Source organism: Seriola dumerili, unplaced genomic scaffold, assembly GCF_002260705.1.
Source record: "Seriola dumerili isolate Sdu_G_001 unplaced genomic scaffold, Sdu_1.0 BDQW01000079.1, whole genome shotgun sequence".
Classification (NCBI taxonomy): Eukaryota; Metazoa; Chordata; class Actinopteri; order Carangiformes; family Carangidae; genus Seriola; species Seriola dumerili.
Window position 1 is genome coordinate 2791497 of NW_019174334.1, and position 17546 is coordinate 2809042.

General features: G+C 40.5%; 2 protein-coding genes across 2 annotated transcripts in view; both read left to right on the forward strand.

The window, feature by feature from the left end:
- Positions 1-1779: 1779 nt before the first annotated feature.
- LOC111220968 (myeloid differentiation primary response protein MyD88-like) lies at positions 1780-5105 on the forward strand. The gene is made up of 5 exons (XM_022744278.1): positions 1780-2235; positions 2666-2797; positions 3402-3579; positions 4096-4187; positions 4282-5105. Exons 1-5 carry the CDS (start codon positions 1926-1928, stop codon positions 4434-4436), a joined length of 867 nt encoding a protein of 288 aa, XP_022599999.1. The 5' UTR covers positions 1780-1925; the 3' UTR covers positions 4437-5105.
- Positions 5106-5967: 862 nt separating this feature from the next.
- oxsr1 (oxidative stress responsive 1) overlaps positions 5968-17546 on the forward strand; it is a 37659-nt gene continuing 26080 nt past the window's right edge. Inside the window, exons 1-2 of the mRNA XM_022744285.1 lie at positions 5968-6190; positions 14281-14393. Coding sequence (XP_022600006.1) covers positions 6121-6190; positions 14281-14393 — 183 coding nt within the window. The 5' untranslated portion in view covers positions 5968-6120. The remainder of the gene's footprint in view (positions 6191-14280; positions 14394-17546) is intronic.

The following is a 17546-nucleotide window of genomic DNA, read 5'->3' on the forward strand; positions in this document are numbered from 1 at the left end:
GTGAGATTGTGTGCTGCTGCAATAATAGATTGTTTTAACCTTTATGGAAACTGTATTTACTTGGCTTTACTTTACTAAGTACTTTATGTAAAATTTTTGAGGTACTTTTACTTTACTTTATGGCTGCATACAACAGTGGTGGAATGTAAGTAAGTACATTAAGTGCTTTATTGTACACTTTTTTGAGGTACTTGTACTTAACTTGAGTATTTCTATTTTATGTTACTTTATATTGCTACTCCACTACAGTTCAGAGAGACACATTGCACTTTTTACCAGTATATTCATTTGACAGATACAACTTTACCATTAAAGTTTTCCCTAAAACGAAATATGATACGCCCATAAAATACAATGTATTGTTAAATATTTAACCAGTGGTTCCCCATGTCTTTTGCTTGCCTACAATAAAGCGGTGTGTGGTTGGGGCCCCTTTGCATTGTTTCACATTTGGACAAGTTGACAGAAGTTCCATCAAACAGGCAGTTCCCCTCTAAACTTCCAGAATGGTTTCCAATATTTAATTAAAAAAAAGCAAAAGATTGGAAAAAAAATCTGAAAAAGTGAATACAAACTTCTCTAACCAAAAGTTGTTTTCAGCACTTTCTATCTCACAACCCGTCAGATTTATCTTGAACCTCTGAAGGGGGCCCAGCCACAGGTTGGGAGCCATTAGACTAACTTTATGAAGTTATGAAGCATAAGTATTAACAATCTAATGTCATATTCAATGACCTATCGCTCACGTGAGCTGTACTTTTTTATTTTAACTTTTGATGCTCTGAGAAAATTCAGCTGATAATGCTTTTTGATGATTTAGTTTCACTTTCCCCTTTTAAAAGTTCACAATAAGGCGAAAATATTTGTTTTCCCTTTTTGTCAGAGTGGTAAAAAAAAAGAGGAAGAGGAAAGAAAAGCCTGTCTCACACTCCCACACAGCATCACGATAAAGGCATAGATTTGTATTCCCCCAAAAGCAAAAACCTGCTATCTGCCATAAAGCAAAACACATTGATGATGCTCAGAGGATGGAAGTTCCTGTGATGCAAACCTGGACTGTTGGTGTGAAATCTGTGTTGCACACCGAGGTGTCGAGTGAGGGAAGTTGTCATGAGGATTTGAGGAAATGCATGTTCTCACCTTTTATTGGTCAACTTGACTGATGTACATTTACGCCACCAGTTTTCTAGAGAACTAGGCTTTGTGAAGCACCTTTCATTGACTGTCGGCTATGTTTCCTGTCACGTTGTAGCATCAGGGAAAGTCACACTGTGGTTTTTTATTTTCATGCATAGGAGTTATAAAGATCTATTCACCTATGTTTTTGTACAGATTATTTTCTCACAATTTTCTTAGTTAGCTATTTTGGATACACACTTTGTATTAATTTTTAAGCTTTGCTTATTTGTGGCAGTTACAAAATAAAACACGAAACGGGAGAGTTTTTCTTATGTGGTTTTGTCGTGCAACGTAGTAAATTAAGCCCTTTCAGCATTAGACTCAAGCTTGAATGTTGGTTTTAGTTTTATATTGAATATTGTTAAAGTAAGGAAGCAGAGCAAATGTTTCTGAAGATCTAGTTTAACTGTACATTTCACTGCTGCAAGCTAGAAATCTAATCAATGAGAAGGATCTGAGGTAGTTTCCGGTCGCCAGACCGTTAGTACCAGTAAATTAACAGCTGTAGCGCAGTGGAAATGCACTTGCTGGGCAGTGGTTTCAGCGGGTAAACAGTTCACTACATCTCCTCCCCCGTGTGACGCAGTCCTATTACAAAGACCAGTTGACATCACTTCCTTGTTCTGTAGTTTATGTAAACTGCGAGACATTAACGTGACTTGTCTGTAGTTACTATGTTTCCTTTTTTCGTATTTTAACTAAACGTCCGTCGTCTCACAGAGTTTTCCCCCCGAAAACTCTCAAACATGGCTTGTGCTGATTCAGATCTTGACCTGGAGACGATTCCTCTCATCGCACTGAATGTGACTGTGAGGAAAAAGTTAGGGCTTTACCTTAATCCTAAAAATGCAGTTGCCGCGGACTGGACGGCTGTTGCAGAGGCCATGGACTTCAGTTACCTGGAGATAAAGAACTATGAAGCGACGAAAAACCCCACCACAATGGTTCTGGTCGACTGGCAGGCTCGGGCCACAGACGCGACGGTGGGAAAGTTGTTGTCAATCCTGACGAAGGTGGAGAGGAATGACATTGTGGAGGATCTTCAGTCTTTAATACGTGCGTTTAAATTAATCTGAAAATCCATTATTAGTTCCTTTTTTTTTTGAAGCCCTTATTTTAATGGGACAAGTGCATAATATCGATTTATATATAGCTTAGATTTCTTCAATGGCATGTTCCGTGCTCCTACTTCAGGAAATGATTCAAATGCTTGAAATCCCTCATTGCAAAAAACATTTACATACGTGATTCAGAATGTATTAAGCAATGTTTGCCCAGGTGAAGTAATTATTCATTAATTTAGTTAATGTATTAATAATTCTCAGTCAAGCTGTTGCAACAAAGTTGTGTTTAGAGGAGATTTCAAATAATTCTATCCTCTTTCTATGACATATCTCCCAGTTTACATTATGCAAACTGTATATTTGTGAGTGTGTTAATGTGTTGTTCACACATATCTTACTCTGTATCATCTGTTTTGTACCAGTTGAGGATGTCAGGAGGTATTGTGAGAGACAGAAGAAGAAGGCTGATCCCCCACTTCAGGTTCCTGAGGTGGACAGCTGTGTCCCCCGCACCCCTGAGAGGAATGGCATCACCCTGGAGGATGACCCCGAAGGTCAATATTTGTATAAACTTAAAAATGTTTTTTTTTTTTTTTTTAGAATAAAAGTTGCTGCACATTTGTTCTTCTTGACTTGTTTGTGACTTGTGAGTGTGTGCACAACTTGATTAATTAGAATCACGTTTTTTTAGATTACATTCAGTAGGTTTTGCTATTCTGTATGGATTTCCATGCTACCTCTATTTTTCTCCAGTATGCCACATAAATTTAACAATTTAGCAACTCTAGTATTATAAAAATGATTAACTTGTGACTTTGCACAACTTGAGATATTGATTGTGGCTTTATTTTCTGTGGTAAAGTTTCATACAGGAAACGCTCCAATTTGCCTACTAATCTAAAGTTATCTGAAGCTCTAATCATACATCTGCAGCACTGCACTGTTCCACTTCTGTGCACAGTCTTGTGGCTTCCGTACAATGCCTATGTTTTACTTCTGTGGAATATATTTTGGCCCCTTTTTCTTTTTTTTTTCTTTTTTTTTAAAGTTTTTTAATGTGCACATGTTGTCTTGGGCTGCAAGCTGTTGCGCAATACCGGCCCTGAAGGAATAAACAAAGTTTTGTAACTGAATGTAATCAATCTGAATTAATTTCAGGTACTCCTGAGCTGTTTGATGCCTTCATCTGCTACTGCCAGAGTGACTTCCACTTTGTCCATGAGATGATCCGGGAGCTGGAACAGACAGACTACAAGCTGAAACTGTGTGTGTTCGACAGAGATGTCCTCCCAGGCTCCTGTGTATGGACCATCACTAGTGAACTCATTGAGAAGAGGTGGGATATTGACACATGCTAACCATTTCTAGGTCTATTTTGTTGATTTGGCTTTTTACTTTAATTTGAACTTGGAAAAATTGACTAAAAAAAGCACTGGCATGTGGGGCACAGTCTGGTCCTTAAGCTCCTGTGCTTTGTATTTGTAATTCTGATGCGGCACAGACTCCTGTATGCACAGTTATCAAGAATATATTCAGGCACAGGATGTGTACCAGGCCCGCTGTTTATCAGCTTCAACAAATTATATTCTACTATCTGCTACATTAATAATCTGAGTGGGCAAAAAATAGAAATGGATATTTCAGAGATACAAAAACATGAACGTTTCGGGTATTGTGGGAAGCTGAGTTTGAATAATAACAGTTTAATTTTAAATTTAGATATAGAAAGTCACCTGAGAGAAAGTAATTCAAGTTTCCTGTGAGCTGGCCAATAGGCAACTTGCTGAATATCTCCCTGTTTTCTGGCTCTCACATTTTGTAATGACTGTAATGTATGTGACCATCTGTGCAGGTGTAAGAGGATGGTGGTGGTGATTTCTGATGAATACCTTGACAGCGATGCCTGTGACTTTCAGACCAAGTTTGCTCTCAGCCTCTGTCCTGGTAAGTTACATTTTTGTGATGTTAAACAGCTCAATCTTGATTTTTTTTTTTCTGGCATATGCATAATTAACCTCTTTTCCTTTTGCCATTACAGGAGCCCGAAATAAACGGCTTATCCCGGTGGTGTACAAGTCAATGACAAAGCCATTCCCCAGCATCTTGCGCTTTCTCACCGTATGTGACTACACCAGACCATGCACGCAGGCCTGGTTCTGGATACGGCTGGCCAAAGCTCTTTCACTGCCATAATTATGGACCAGGCGGTTAACTGTGTTTAAAATGTTGGACAGTGGTCAAACATTACAGGTTCAAGTGTGTGCTGTTGCTTTCGATGCACATCCTGCTGGCATCTAAACCCACCTGTGACTTCCTGTGTGTATATGGTATATATTGCAATGCTACTATTTGTGCTTCTTTTGAAGATGACACAGTGATTTCTGAACATTATGATTATGAAACTCAATGTAAAGTTCTCAGAAAGCACACAGCCATTATTATGTTGTTAAAATTTCAAGAATAACAGAGGTTGTGCCCGCCTGTCACTATTCTGTATTTATGTGAGTAATAATGTCAAAGATGACCTGTTTCTATTTAGGGCAGCATGTACTAAATGCTCTGTAAAAGCTGTCTTCTTTTGCACTGGCCACTTCCTCTTATGAGTAAACTTCTAGATGAGATTGAAGCCTAAAGAGGAAGACATATTGTGATTGTGATACTTCCCCATATTCACTTTTATCGTCTGCTAACATCTGCTGTTCTCTCTCACTTTGTCTGTCACCATGATGTCTTTACATTTGATTTTGTATTTTTGATAGTCTTTTTGGTGACAGTTTTATGAAAACATGAATTTATTGTAGGCTACTTTTAATAAATGGTCTAAATATTGTTATATCAAAAATAAATGTGATACACATTAAATTTTCAGTTTCAATTATTTAAAAGCATATGTGCAGTCATAAAAGCGTGGTGTGCTGTGGTCCTCCAGTATGCGTCGTGATTGTGCAACTCTTGCATGTAATAAAATACACCACCAGAGGTGTCGCTAATTGAATGCTGTTATGAGGAAGCAGGGCGAAATACATTTTACAGTTAACGCATGAACATCCAATCACAGAGCAATGTACGTGGTAATATCCAATCAGAGGACAGGATGTTCCTGGCCCGCCTCTTTTCACACGCTCTTATACTGGAGTATTATCTGCCCTGATTTTGGCCTGTCAGGTGCCACTTTCTAGCCACACAAATACCTACATGTGATCTAGAAATCTAATTGTTCCTAATGGGCAAGAACTTTAAGTGCAGTGGGTCAATGTGAGCAAAATAAGATGTGATTTGTTCGCTGTATGAGGAAAAAAAATAATGCCTGCAATGCCGAACTCAGGGCACAAACATATCCTCAAACCCACAGCCCACCATTAAAAGTGTGGCGGAACCCCACGAATTGAATGGATTTGTTTTTGGGCACGTTTTATTTAATTTAAACACTCTTTGTGGTGGCTTGTGTTTGCCTAGAAAATAAAATTCAGCGGCATAACTACGTTTAAAAGTCTTAACATATGCATTTAAAGTTTTAAACAGTAAGGCTTCTGTCTCCATGTTTGACAATACCTCTGTAGATCTTCGTTAGCCGCCAACTTGTGTCTATAATCATTTCCTCCACTGACTTCAGTGGATTCCGGAGCTCATTCGGTGCAACGTCCCACACTCAATATGTCCGACGGGAAGGTCCACATTTGCTCAGTAGGAATGCGGTAGGCGGGGCTGCTAGGCTAGTGTCAAACTTTGGGAATGACAGGAGTGCTGCAGGATTCGCAAAGAAGGGGAAGTGTCGCCCTTGTTGGTCCTGTTTGGATTACTTTGACTTGTTTTTACGCACAGTCTTTGGATTCACCACCTTTCTACACATAGTACGGCCTCAGCAGATTCCTCAGCCATGTCGGAGGACCTGAGCTCCCAACCCTGGTCCATCAACAAAGATGATTATGAGCTACACGAGGTGATTGGTATGTAATCATTAGCCTGTTAGCTTAACGTATGTGTTAACCGACAGTTTATGAATTTCTGCCGTTAGCTCACTTAAAAGGGGGCTTACCACAGTTAACGTAAGCCTTAATATTTTCAAACGAGCAGAAGGCATCTTCTTTCTCTTCAGCTAGGCTGAGTTCATCGCGTTTGGCAACTTGGAAATCCTACCCGGGCGGTGTTGTGACTTGGAGTCAGTGGAATGTTTCCAGTGCGAGCGGTTACTCCGTCCACTCGGGCTATGCCGAAGTAGTAAACGAGCGTCATAACGTTACTGTCTATTCAGGCTCTGACTATTTGCTGGAAAAGAACCGTTTTCATTCAGCAGTTCGTTCGTGTGAATAGCTAGCTCTATACTTTCTTAAATGTGCTCTAGCCAGAGGGCGTCGTATATATGAGATTCCAAGTGTATTTACTGTATCATATTTAAATTTGCCAGTGCCAGTAGTGCAGACAGAACATAAATAGAGTAGTGTTTAAACAGAAGTGACACCACAAATTACATATTCTCAAAGTTATCATCTAATTGTGGGGAAGACTGCATTGTTAAGGCTAAAGCAATGTATCTGTAGCAAGACAGAGACTTATACTGTGTGTGCGTTCACGCCCATTTCCAATTAAAATACACTGGCTATCCTAACGCAGGACTTTTCTTTCCAAAACATTAGTGTTACCAATACAGAGCACAGAGATTATACTTCATGGTCCTTCCCAGAGAAGGGTATTGTTTTGGGCAATTTACTGCCTGAATTAATCCAGTTATGCATAAGCTCTTTGGAGATTAATCAGTATTATGGGGCTTCTAACATCCCTCACAAAAAATGTTATTTAAGAATTTACTGGGTAACATCATCAATACTGTTTTGTTTAACCTAGTCCGGGATTGAACCTGTAAGCATGTTAATTGTTAGTCTAAATTTCATTTAAATCTCAGTGATCGCTTTGAATGTATCTCAGATATCCTCGCCTTTCCGTGTGACGGGAGGCATTCTGCACCTCTCCTGTGCAGTGTCAAGCCTTGGTGAGTCCTGAGGATGGCTTACAGGTTGGCTGGCCTGAGGAATGACAGCTTTTACTTGTGAAGTTCTGAAAAGTCCCACCCCACAAATAATCGCCCTACCTTTGGCTAACTTTGTTGAGATGGGTGAAGGAGAATAAGAAGGAGTGTGTAACATATAAGCAAAGTATTGTCCTCTCAAATCAGTTAGTTTGTGCCTCTGGTTTACTTTACCCAAGTGGTGCGTGCTTCCTCTACAGGGAATCCGTGTTTATAGAGGGTCCATTCTGCAGGCTCTAAATTAACCTTTTTGTATATTCTTAAAAGACTTGAATTTAACTTTAACCCATTTCTACATTTCCTCTTGGTTTCTTGGAAAATTTGAACTGGGGCACCCCACAAGATAACGCCCTGTAATTTAGCATGCACACAGAGATAAAGCCCCTCTTGTATAGAAACCAGTTCTGTGGCATTTTCTTATGCAGTGTGTGACACAAATTGTCAACATAGGTTTGAAACTGGTAAGGCTATTTCAAGGCTGGACTGCTGCATGCTTACTTGGGGTTAGGGGAGGGGATCATGATTATCATCTTAGCTTCGGAAATGAATTGTGCAGTTAGCCTAGTTTCTTCCCCTCATTTTATAAATTACTTAAAGCTGATTACATGTTTCTTACATTTGTCGGAGCTGATCTACTTTACAGATCATTTAAATTAGCAGAACCCTATGTTTGCGGCTCTGTCCCAAGAGTCCTCATGAACAAAGGTTTAACGAGAAAACTCCTCCTGTTTGGCATCTGTTTCTGTTCATATTAAACCTTGCCATGGAGTCCTGTGGAGCTTTCTCTCTCCTCCTGCCCTCTCAGGCAGGCTTTGCTTTATTACCATATACCAACACTTCAAAAGTTTAACTAAACTAAAGTCTGACTTGCTGCGATTTCATCTTTCAGGCCTTTTACTTTAAATGAATGAACACTGACGACCTGTTGTACTCATCATTTCGACTGGTCATCGCTCCTTGAATTGAAATCGCTTCTCTGACATGGTTATGGTCTTGACATTTGCCTGCCGGGATTCCTTTAACATATTGCCCACTTGTAAAACTTAACAGGGAATTTAACTTTCTCTGGAAAAGCCTATAAGATTTGGATTTGACCTTAAATGACCAAAGAAATTGCCTGAGCTTTAAAGCCAGTAGTGTGTATTCATAGGCAGATTGCATACCGTATGCTTAAAGTTGCACAATCGGTCAGGGTGGGCTGGTGTGGTGTTTTGTGTTTATTTGGGGAGACGGGTGGGTAAACACAAATGCATTATTGAGTACTGCAAATGACCCTGTTATTACAGGCTACTGTTTTTATTAGACGGTAAATATAAATAGGCATTTTAATTTAGATCTTTTTCTGATTGCAGCAGCAGGTAAAATGTGTTGAGTGTTGTGTCTCTCCATTATGACTTGCAGTTTTACTGATGTTTTAAGTGCTTATGGCAGAAGAGTGGATTTTATTAAATCAGTAATTTTCTAAACAATAAGTTAATACCCCACTACTACATACAGTCCAGCACATGCACCTGGAAGACCTAAAAGCAATGAGATGTTTTTCTTTTCCCAGAGCAAACTCAATGCAAGAAATCCACATATAAAATCTATGGGCTTGCAACTAATTAATATTTTCATTATTGAATACCCCACTAATTATTAGATTGATTAATCACTTGTTCTATAAAATGTCAGGAACAGGTGAAAAATACCCATAACAGAGGAATAAAGTTCAGCTAACCTCCAAGATAATGTCATCAAATTGCTTATTTTATCCAACCAACACCTCAGAACTTAAAGATATTCAGTGAACAGTAACATAGGACAAAGAGAAGCAGAAAAATCCTCACACCTGTGAAGCTGAACAGAAAATATTCATCATTCTTGCTTTCAAAAAGTCACCTTAACTATTAAATGCTTGTCAAAATAGTTCCTGATTATTTTTTCTGTTGATCAGCTCATCGTTGGACCGACTTATTGTTTCAGCTCCACTTGAATATGCAGCACTCAAAAACCTCAGCAGGCGGCCTAGCTTAATCAAGCTAAATGAAAGCTGCACATGAGAACAGGAGCAAGCTGCGCTCCCAGACCTAAACCCACCTCTGCTCCCCGCCCTTCACTGAAACTGTTGGGGAGATACTGTATAAGCTGTTTGATTCCAGCGATGCTGCCCACAGCTCTCCTGCTCAGCTGGAAGCTTGCTGTTCTGAGGATGGCCCTGCATACCCAGCAGAGCTATTGTTTTGGTAACTTACCCAGGGAAAGAGGACTTGTTATTACATGGTTCACACCTACTCTTTTCATCCCAGTGAGCATTGGATCGTACTGGACAGAGCCCATGAAAGAAAAAAGTACTGCGCTCTCTCTGATTTTGGATCAGACCTTGGATCATTCATGTTGGCAAATCTGGACTGGAAACTTTCTGCTCCCACTGTTTGTATCCACCGGCAACCGTGTTTCCTCCCTGTTGCTTGTGCTGTCCCTCAGATGATTTTTAGAAAACGTCAGTATGATCATTGTCTAGGAAACATACCACAACTTCAGGCTAACATTTCTCTCATTTAATGTCAACTTAAAGATTTAGGCCACATTCATTTTTAGAGTATTACATCCTAGGAAATCGAGGGGATGGGTGGGTGGGGGATAGACACTAAAAGGCATTTGCTGGTGGTGCGATTGCTAGTCATGTGTGACATTTCTCATTGTATCTTTGAATAATGTGTGGAATGTCAGCCAGGTATGCAGAGGAAATGTAATAAAAGACGAGTGACGTCAGGCAGCAGACTGGCCTGGTGAGGGCAGGAAAGACAAACTGAGAGCTGCTGCAAAAGTGCTGGTCACAGCTCATGAAGGAGGACATTGACACAGGCCTAACAGAGTGACCTCCTCCATTAAGAAGTTCATTCAAGGCCAAGCTAATCTGATAAGATATTATTGTACACTATGTACCTTTTTGCGTTAAAAAAAAAAAAAAAAAAAAGAACTTGAACAGTGAATGTTCTGTCTTGACCTTACCTGGCCCATTCTTGCCAAATATATTCACCTTCTCATCGGGCAAATGTTGGCCCGTGATGTGAGGTATCATTTTATTTGGAGTCCACATCTCATGATCTCTTTAATGAAACCTTGAGATTTAAATGGCCTCCTGGTGTTTTCATGGTCTTTGAACCGCTTTAATAATTTTAATTAAGTGTAATACAGTAGCTTTGGCTGTACTCTTGGTAGGCCTGTTATTCTCTTTACTATTCCTTTGTGTTTTGCATGTCATGCATATTTAATGGACTTCACAGAGATGCGGCAGAACAGGAGGCATGCAAACATTCCATACTCAAATGTCAATTCCCCAAAGAGCAACAATGTTAGTTTACATTGTTAGCTTACATGCTAATGGCATGCCCTCGCTATTGTATAGAAGCTTACACATTTAAGTCGATTACGAAGAGAAAGCTCTAGTCTTTGCATGTCCCGTTCACACATTGCCCGGGTACAGTATAATGCTCCTGAGGTTTCTCATGCCAGGCTTGGCTTGTTTGGGGGAAACATGCTTACAGGAAACATTGGCAGCCTTTTCAAAGATCATAAATGTTTTGTCAATGTCCCCCCCCCCCCACACACACACACACACACAGACACACAGAAGTGATCAAGTTGTTTCACGCCATCTGCAACTTTTTTTCCGCTATCATAGAATAGAGCTTGTTATTGTTGCACACACAGTGCAGTAAGAGTAAATGTCAGGAAGGATGATGCGTTTAAATTAAGTCACATTTAAACACAAATTACTGAGTGAAACTTAAACTTATGACTGAATACAGGATCAGATGAATCCGGACAGTGAATAGACGCCAAAGATCAATAGTAGCTCTTGACTAATTGCTGGGATAACTATAGATCTTAATTACTGGAAACATAAAACGATCATCAGCAGTATATCTGCTGAGATAATGTTTCCTTTCATTGGACTGTTTGGCTTCAGCTCTGACACAAGAAGAGAAAATAGAGACGCTGCCTAAATTGCATTTGTAGTGATATTTTTCGTTTTCCTGTTTGTTTTTGTTTTTTTTGTTTATTTTATGAAAAATGAAATGGAAATAAAAGGCTGTAAAAGAAATCAAATATGGAAATGAATGTAAATCAACAAACCAAAAAAGTTTACATAACTTGGTAACCCTCAGCCATGTCAACATGCCACATTTTCAGCTGTCAGCTGGATCATCTTCATTTGATTTTGCCTAATGTGGTAACTTAATATATAGATTTGATTTAGCCATCCACTTCCAAAACAAGCCAAATGTTGTTGTGCCTCTGGAAATAGCAAATATTAGCAGAACTTTGAAGTATTTTTTTTTTATTTGTACAGGTTGACAGTAGATGTGGTTGACTTCTTCCCCTTATTAATTAATTTACAAAAAAAATAAAATAAAATAAAATAAAAAAGATCCCACACCTTTTGCTTGATATGCAGCCAATGCCTGTGCCAGGCTGTTTAGCAGATTAAATGTTGGCCTGGGTTTTTGGCTCTTTCGTGTGTTTCCTCTCATCCTGATGGAGAGGGTGGCATTGATGTTATCTGCGTGAATGACCGAGATGTGACAGAGTGTAGCTTATTTTATAAATCAGACATTTTTTCTAACTTGCGCCTGTTAATGTTTAATGCCTTCAAGTAAACACCTACAGCCTGGCGATCGCCGGCACTGCGGTTGGCGAATATGATGACAGGAACGCTCTGCCTTCCCCCCGTGTGCATCATTGTATACTGTTCATCATATAAATACTACTTTGATAAGAACCTCAAACCACCCTGAAGTATGATTATCATGTGACTTGATAGAAATAGTAGAAACATCTCTTCTTTGTTATTTGCTACTTCCAACCTCAGCACAAGGTTATTCTGCTCATCAGCTCTATATTAACTCAAAGTCCCAGCTGGCTGGTAGATTCGGCTTCTAAAGGTCTAAGAGGCTCCGTGCCCCTTGACCTTGCCTGCTGCAAACCCAACAATGTCCCCCTTTTTCATCTTCTCCCCACACACACACACACACATAGAAGAACACATGCTCCCCAGCTTGTCTGGCCACCCCTGACGACTGGCTGTTTGTTTGTGTGGAGGAATTTACACTCCACTGTGTACAGGGCAACTGGCTCCCTGTCGTCCTCCCCGGGCTGAGCTCCCCCATCACTGGCGAGCCTCCAGAGGTTTGTTTGGTATTGGTGGTGGTGGTGGTGGTGGTGGTTGTTGTTGTGAGAGGGGGCTGGAGGATATATTTACAAATCTGTTCAGCCTCTCAGTTTTGAGCAATAGTGGAGTGATCCAGGATTATTTGGATGCTGGAGAGATGAGAAAGGCCTAACACGCAATATCAGCGGTTTCAGTCAATACACAGCACCCACTACGGCTGTAGGAAGTAGGCCTTCACATATAGGATGAGTCGGTGACCCTGACCATCTGTCAATTGCAAAAAAATTACAAGGAAATTGCAATTTTATTGGATTATTTTAGAGAGCAAGAGTTTCTGGTTAATCTCAGTCTCAGCTGTATTGAATAAGTTTGTGCTGTTATATTCTCTGCTTCTCTCATTTAAGCCTGAGGTGATAATTATCTTGAATGAAAACAGTTCAATAAAAACCAGTCACATCTTCAGGGACAGCTTTACTTTTTAATTAAAGTCAGGGAACTGTTTTTTTTTTTTTTCATCAATACAGCCCCCCCCCCCCCCCCCCTTTTTTTTTTTTTAAACCTCCATACACTGCTGGCTCAATGAAAACTCCAAACAATGAGCACTTTGTTAATATTTGGGCATAGCGAAGATGAGGGCATGGGAGGTTAGGAAAAGCTTACTGGAGGGTGGACCGATTCACCGCTCACTCTTTCTCTCACTAAAGCCTGTTGCCAGAGGAGACTGTGCTCCCAGCATTGCTCAGCGTCACGTATACACCAGAGATCTTGTGGAAACAGCCGTGTGCGTGTGTGTGTGTGTGTGTGTCTGCGCATGGTGTTTAATAAGAGGCATTGAGGGGGCAGTGAAATGACCTCACACGATGCAGGAACAACAGGCGTACCTCTCCAGGGGGAGGATTTTTACAAGGTTTTACTCAGGCTATCACATGTTATTCAAAATAAAGATTAGCCCAATGTGCGATTGAAGCTTTAACCAGATCGTGATCTGTGTTTTGTTTGCAAGTACATGAAAATATTAGTTGTGGTGGCATAAACTAGCATAGACCTGCAACTGTTGCAATGATCCAGCTGATCCAACTGAACATTGTTCAGTTCTGATGCATACTACAAAAGCGCACATATTATAAATTGTAGGCTCCAATTTTTATTTTCATCCTTTAATTTTCTTTTGTATAATCCTTAATTTTCTCACTAGTCTTTTAGCACAATTTAAGGGCCACGACATGTTGCATTTCTCTGCATATATTACTTATATATCTGACAAAAAAAAACTTCTGAATTCTTGAATCCTCTTACTTTAAGAGCTACTGACATGTTCTGGATTTTGCCAGGATTCAATGACCAGTGAACAAAATCATAAAATCGTGCCAAGAATATAAGATACTAACTTTCTAAACTATGTAAGGACCAAAGTGTTGGGGCACCATTGTAGGATCATCGCCATGTAGATATGCTTGGTTTAGCAGAGTCACTGGCCCCTGTCAGACCTGCTCCATCAGGCGGGATTTGGGAAAGCTGATTCATAATTGATGAATAGACAGATAAGCTGTACCAAAGAGAAATCGGATGAACTGTAGAAGCAAAAACTCTGTTTAACCTTCTTGAACTCGGCAGGATTTTGAGGTAATGGATAAAAGTTAGGTTTATTATCCCACGAAGACAGGAGGTGAGGGAAGGGACATACAACTGAAAGAAGCCCAGGCAGCCCTGGGAATATAGCCTGAAAAGATTGTGCTCAGTGTGCCAAAGTTGGGTTCTACAAGAGCACGGGCAGTTTTATATTTCCTGAGATGACTGATATTATTATATTGAATCATAATCAGGGTGATGATATGTTGTTTTTCTGTGTGTTCCAGGGAGTGGAGCCACAGCGGTGGTCCAGGCAGCCTACTGTATACCACGCAAGGAGAAAGTGGCCATCAAACGCATCAACCTAGAGAAGTGCCAGACCAGTATGGACGAACTCCTGGTAAGACACACAACACTGCAAAGTAATTGCATATTAGACTTGAGTATTTATGTGACCTTGTTACTTCTCATGTTTGATCAAAGGGAGCTGCTGGCTTACAACACGAGATTTCATTTAGGGCTTTGTCTCCGCGGTCTGCGTGTGTGTGGATGGAGTCAGTTCCACCTCTGCTTTTCATTACCGGTTTTCTCCGAGCCCTCCTCCAATCACCCCTGTCACTTCAAACACTATTCTGGTTGTTCTCTGAAGGAGGACTTCGCTCACTGCCAGGAAACTATTAGACCACCGTGGGACATCTTCCTCAGGGCTGTGTTGTGCGTCCTTTATACCCTCAATGCAATCTCGCACCGCAGAACGACTCATCATTTACTGTTTGACGTGGTTTACGATTTAGCTTGAGAGGTGGAAGGATTATATCAAGCTCCCCTGCACGTAGAGATGATCAAGTGGTCGTTTTGTTCCTCGTGGTCTGGCTTTCTCGCAAGTAATGTATCTGTCAAAGTCGAAACCATCTTTTTTTTTTTTTTTTTTTTAAGGCAAGGCCAGATTATTTATATGGCACCATTCAGACACAACACAATTCAAAGTGCTTAACACGAGCCTGGAAATACATTAAATATAGGCACTTATAGGACAGTTTAATTAGTTTTATTGTTACAAATGGGGAAAGGTGTCTCACTACTTGGCTTGGGCAAAAGTTGTGTTTTAGCTGTAAGTTAGCCTTTTGTTACCCAGAGCAACCAGATCTAAGGATTCGGTCTGACACCAGGAAGTGACCTTTTATCAACTTAACAAAAGCATGATTGATGGATTTTTCCAGTCCTCTCCCGTAGTTATCATCCTAAGCAACCTATGGGGAAATAAATATTGTGTAAGCCTATACGTGTGCATGGAAGATCATGACTAGAGAGCACCGGCAGGTTTCTCTCTACTCACTCGAAATACTAAACCGAGGAGGAGCCCCTCACCACGATTTTTGGAGGATGAATCAGGGGAATGTTGCTCCCGGATTCTCGGAGCAGGCGGTCACATGGAATACAGCGAGGTCGGATTTCCTGCCTGTGGCCCCCCCCACCCCCCACACCCCCACACCCTCCCCTCAAACCAATTCCACAGCCTGCTGGGTACCCGGTTAAACGGCTAGGAAGCATTAAATTGAACCCAGATTGCCTCTCTAAAGAAGCAGCTTTGAAAAGAGGATGCCGCAAGTTTTAAAGAAGCCTGCAGGTCTTTAACCTCGCCGAACCCTTACCTGTGAAATTCAGAAAAGCAATTATGTCATGTGTCCGGGTCTCCATATGTAGAGGTATGTTGTAGTTATTTCTGGCACAGCAGTTTGACGGACGGGCGCTTTTGAGTGACTCAAACTAGATCAGATGAGGAGGAGGTTTGTTTACAATTTAAATGCGGTGTAGTTATCCTCTCGCATAATTACACAAGTTTTCCAGCTATTGATTTTAATTGTTTATTAAAACCTGTCAGAAGAAGATCAGTGCTGTTGAAATGTTCTCATATTGTAATGTCCGGTTTACTACACAGTGTGACTTCATTCTTGGCTTTAAAATACCTGGAGATACAGATATTGAGGGTGAGAGGAAAGATGAAAATGCTATTTTTCTGGCACAGGACGTCTGAAATGAGCTAAAAAAAAAAGTGAGTCAGAGGTGTATTAGTGTCCTCAGCATCAACATCACCTTCTATTAAGTTTTCCGGTCAACTGGGGATCAGCAGCCTCTCTGTTCCTCAGTAGTTTTGCGCGCGCGTGTGTGTGTGTGTGTGTGTGTGTGTGTGTGTGTATGTGTGCGCACGCTGCAGTGAGATTGGGTCATAGTGAGTGAGTGTGTGTGTGTGTGCGTGTGTGTGTATGTGTGTGTATGTGTGCGCACGCTGCAGTGAGATTGGGTCATAGTGAGTGAGTGTGTGTGTGTGTGTGTGTGTGTGTGTGTGTGTGTGTGTGTGTGTGTGTGTGTGTGTGTGTGTGTGTGTGTGTGTGTGAGCCTCTGAGTAACTGATAGTGACGTAACATTGCTCCTATAGTGGCTTCTCTGTGTGTCTGCCATCAGTGTGATTCTGTGGCACCAGTTTGTGACCCAGCACTGTATTCAGTTCGTGACAATAGGTCATTTATTTAATTTTTTTTTTTTTTTTTTTTGCTCAGTTTCAAGGTCGTCAGCCACGACAAACACTCAAAAGATCAGGCCTAATATAGAAAAACACAATTGGTGTGGACTGGTCTATTTCCTGGAGAACCTGTATAATTTGCAGGCCAAACCAACGCTAAGGGTTCAGTGTTCAGCTTGGATTCTGCATGAGATCACTGTAAATTTAGAGACCCATAACGAGGCAGAATAGGTTAGTTTCAGTTATTTTTGTAAAAATTAGCTTTTTTTTTTTTTTTTCCTGTAAAAAATGGAATTTGAGTTGTCATGTTTGGGAGATATCAGTCAAAGATTACAGACTTCATAAACCAGCGTGATTTCCATTAAGGAGAGAAAAACTGTTTTATTCCATGGGTGGAACGAGGGGATGGAGGGGTGGTCTGATGTTGTTATTTATTTGGATTTTTGGCCGGCTGACTGCCTGCTGGTCCTCCAAAGAAAACACGGAGTTAAGCCATACTCTTACTCCATGGAAGTTAACTTCTCATGTCAAAGGCTTTGACATAAGAAGTCGGCATGTATTGTTAAACAGCTGTATGTATATCGTGACTTGAACATTAAGAGTATAGGGGGAGAAAAAGAATTTCATCGTGACTTCAAAGATATTTCTTGGCAGTTTATCATTATTAAGCTAGTTTGTTGTTAAATTGATTCAATTAAATGATGAAAATCCCCTCTAATAGATGGTTTACAGCTAACTGGGGCAAAAGCAGTGGGTAAGGAGAAATATACTATGCTAACAGAATGCAGCATGCAGTAACACAGATGGTCATTATTACCATTCATTTGACAAGAATGCCCTACACAGGTTTTCATATGTGCTTCAATGACTTGTTTATTAAATCCAAAAAATGTGATCATGGGATAGTGAAATCTTTTGTGTTGCAGGTGGCTTTGTGTGGGGGGGGGCAGGGAGGTGGTTTTCAGGTCGGATGCATTGAATAAAACAGCTCTGAATGCCCATGTCTTCGGATGAGGTCATTGCGGTAAACCA

Bases quoted from the DNA above. Each gene is read 5' to 3' on its own strand.
- LOC111220968 (XM_022744278.1), top strand. From the start codon at position 1,926: ATGGCTTGTGCTGATTCAGATCTTGACCTGGAGACGATTCCTCTCATC. The intron at 2,236-2,665 runs GTGCGTTTAAAT...GTTTTGTACCAG, and splicing joins GGATCTTCAGTCTTTAATAC to TTGAGGATGTCAGGAGGTAT. The intron at 3,580-4,095 runs GTGGGATATTGA...CCATCTGTGCAG, and splicing joins AGTGAACTCATTGAGAAGAG to GTGTAAGAGGATGGTGGTGG.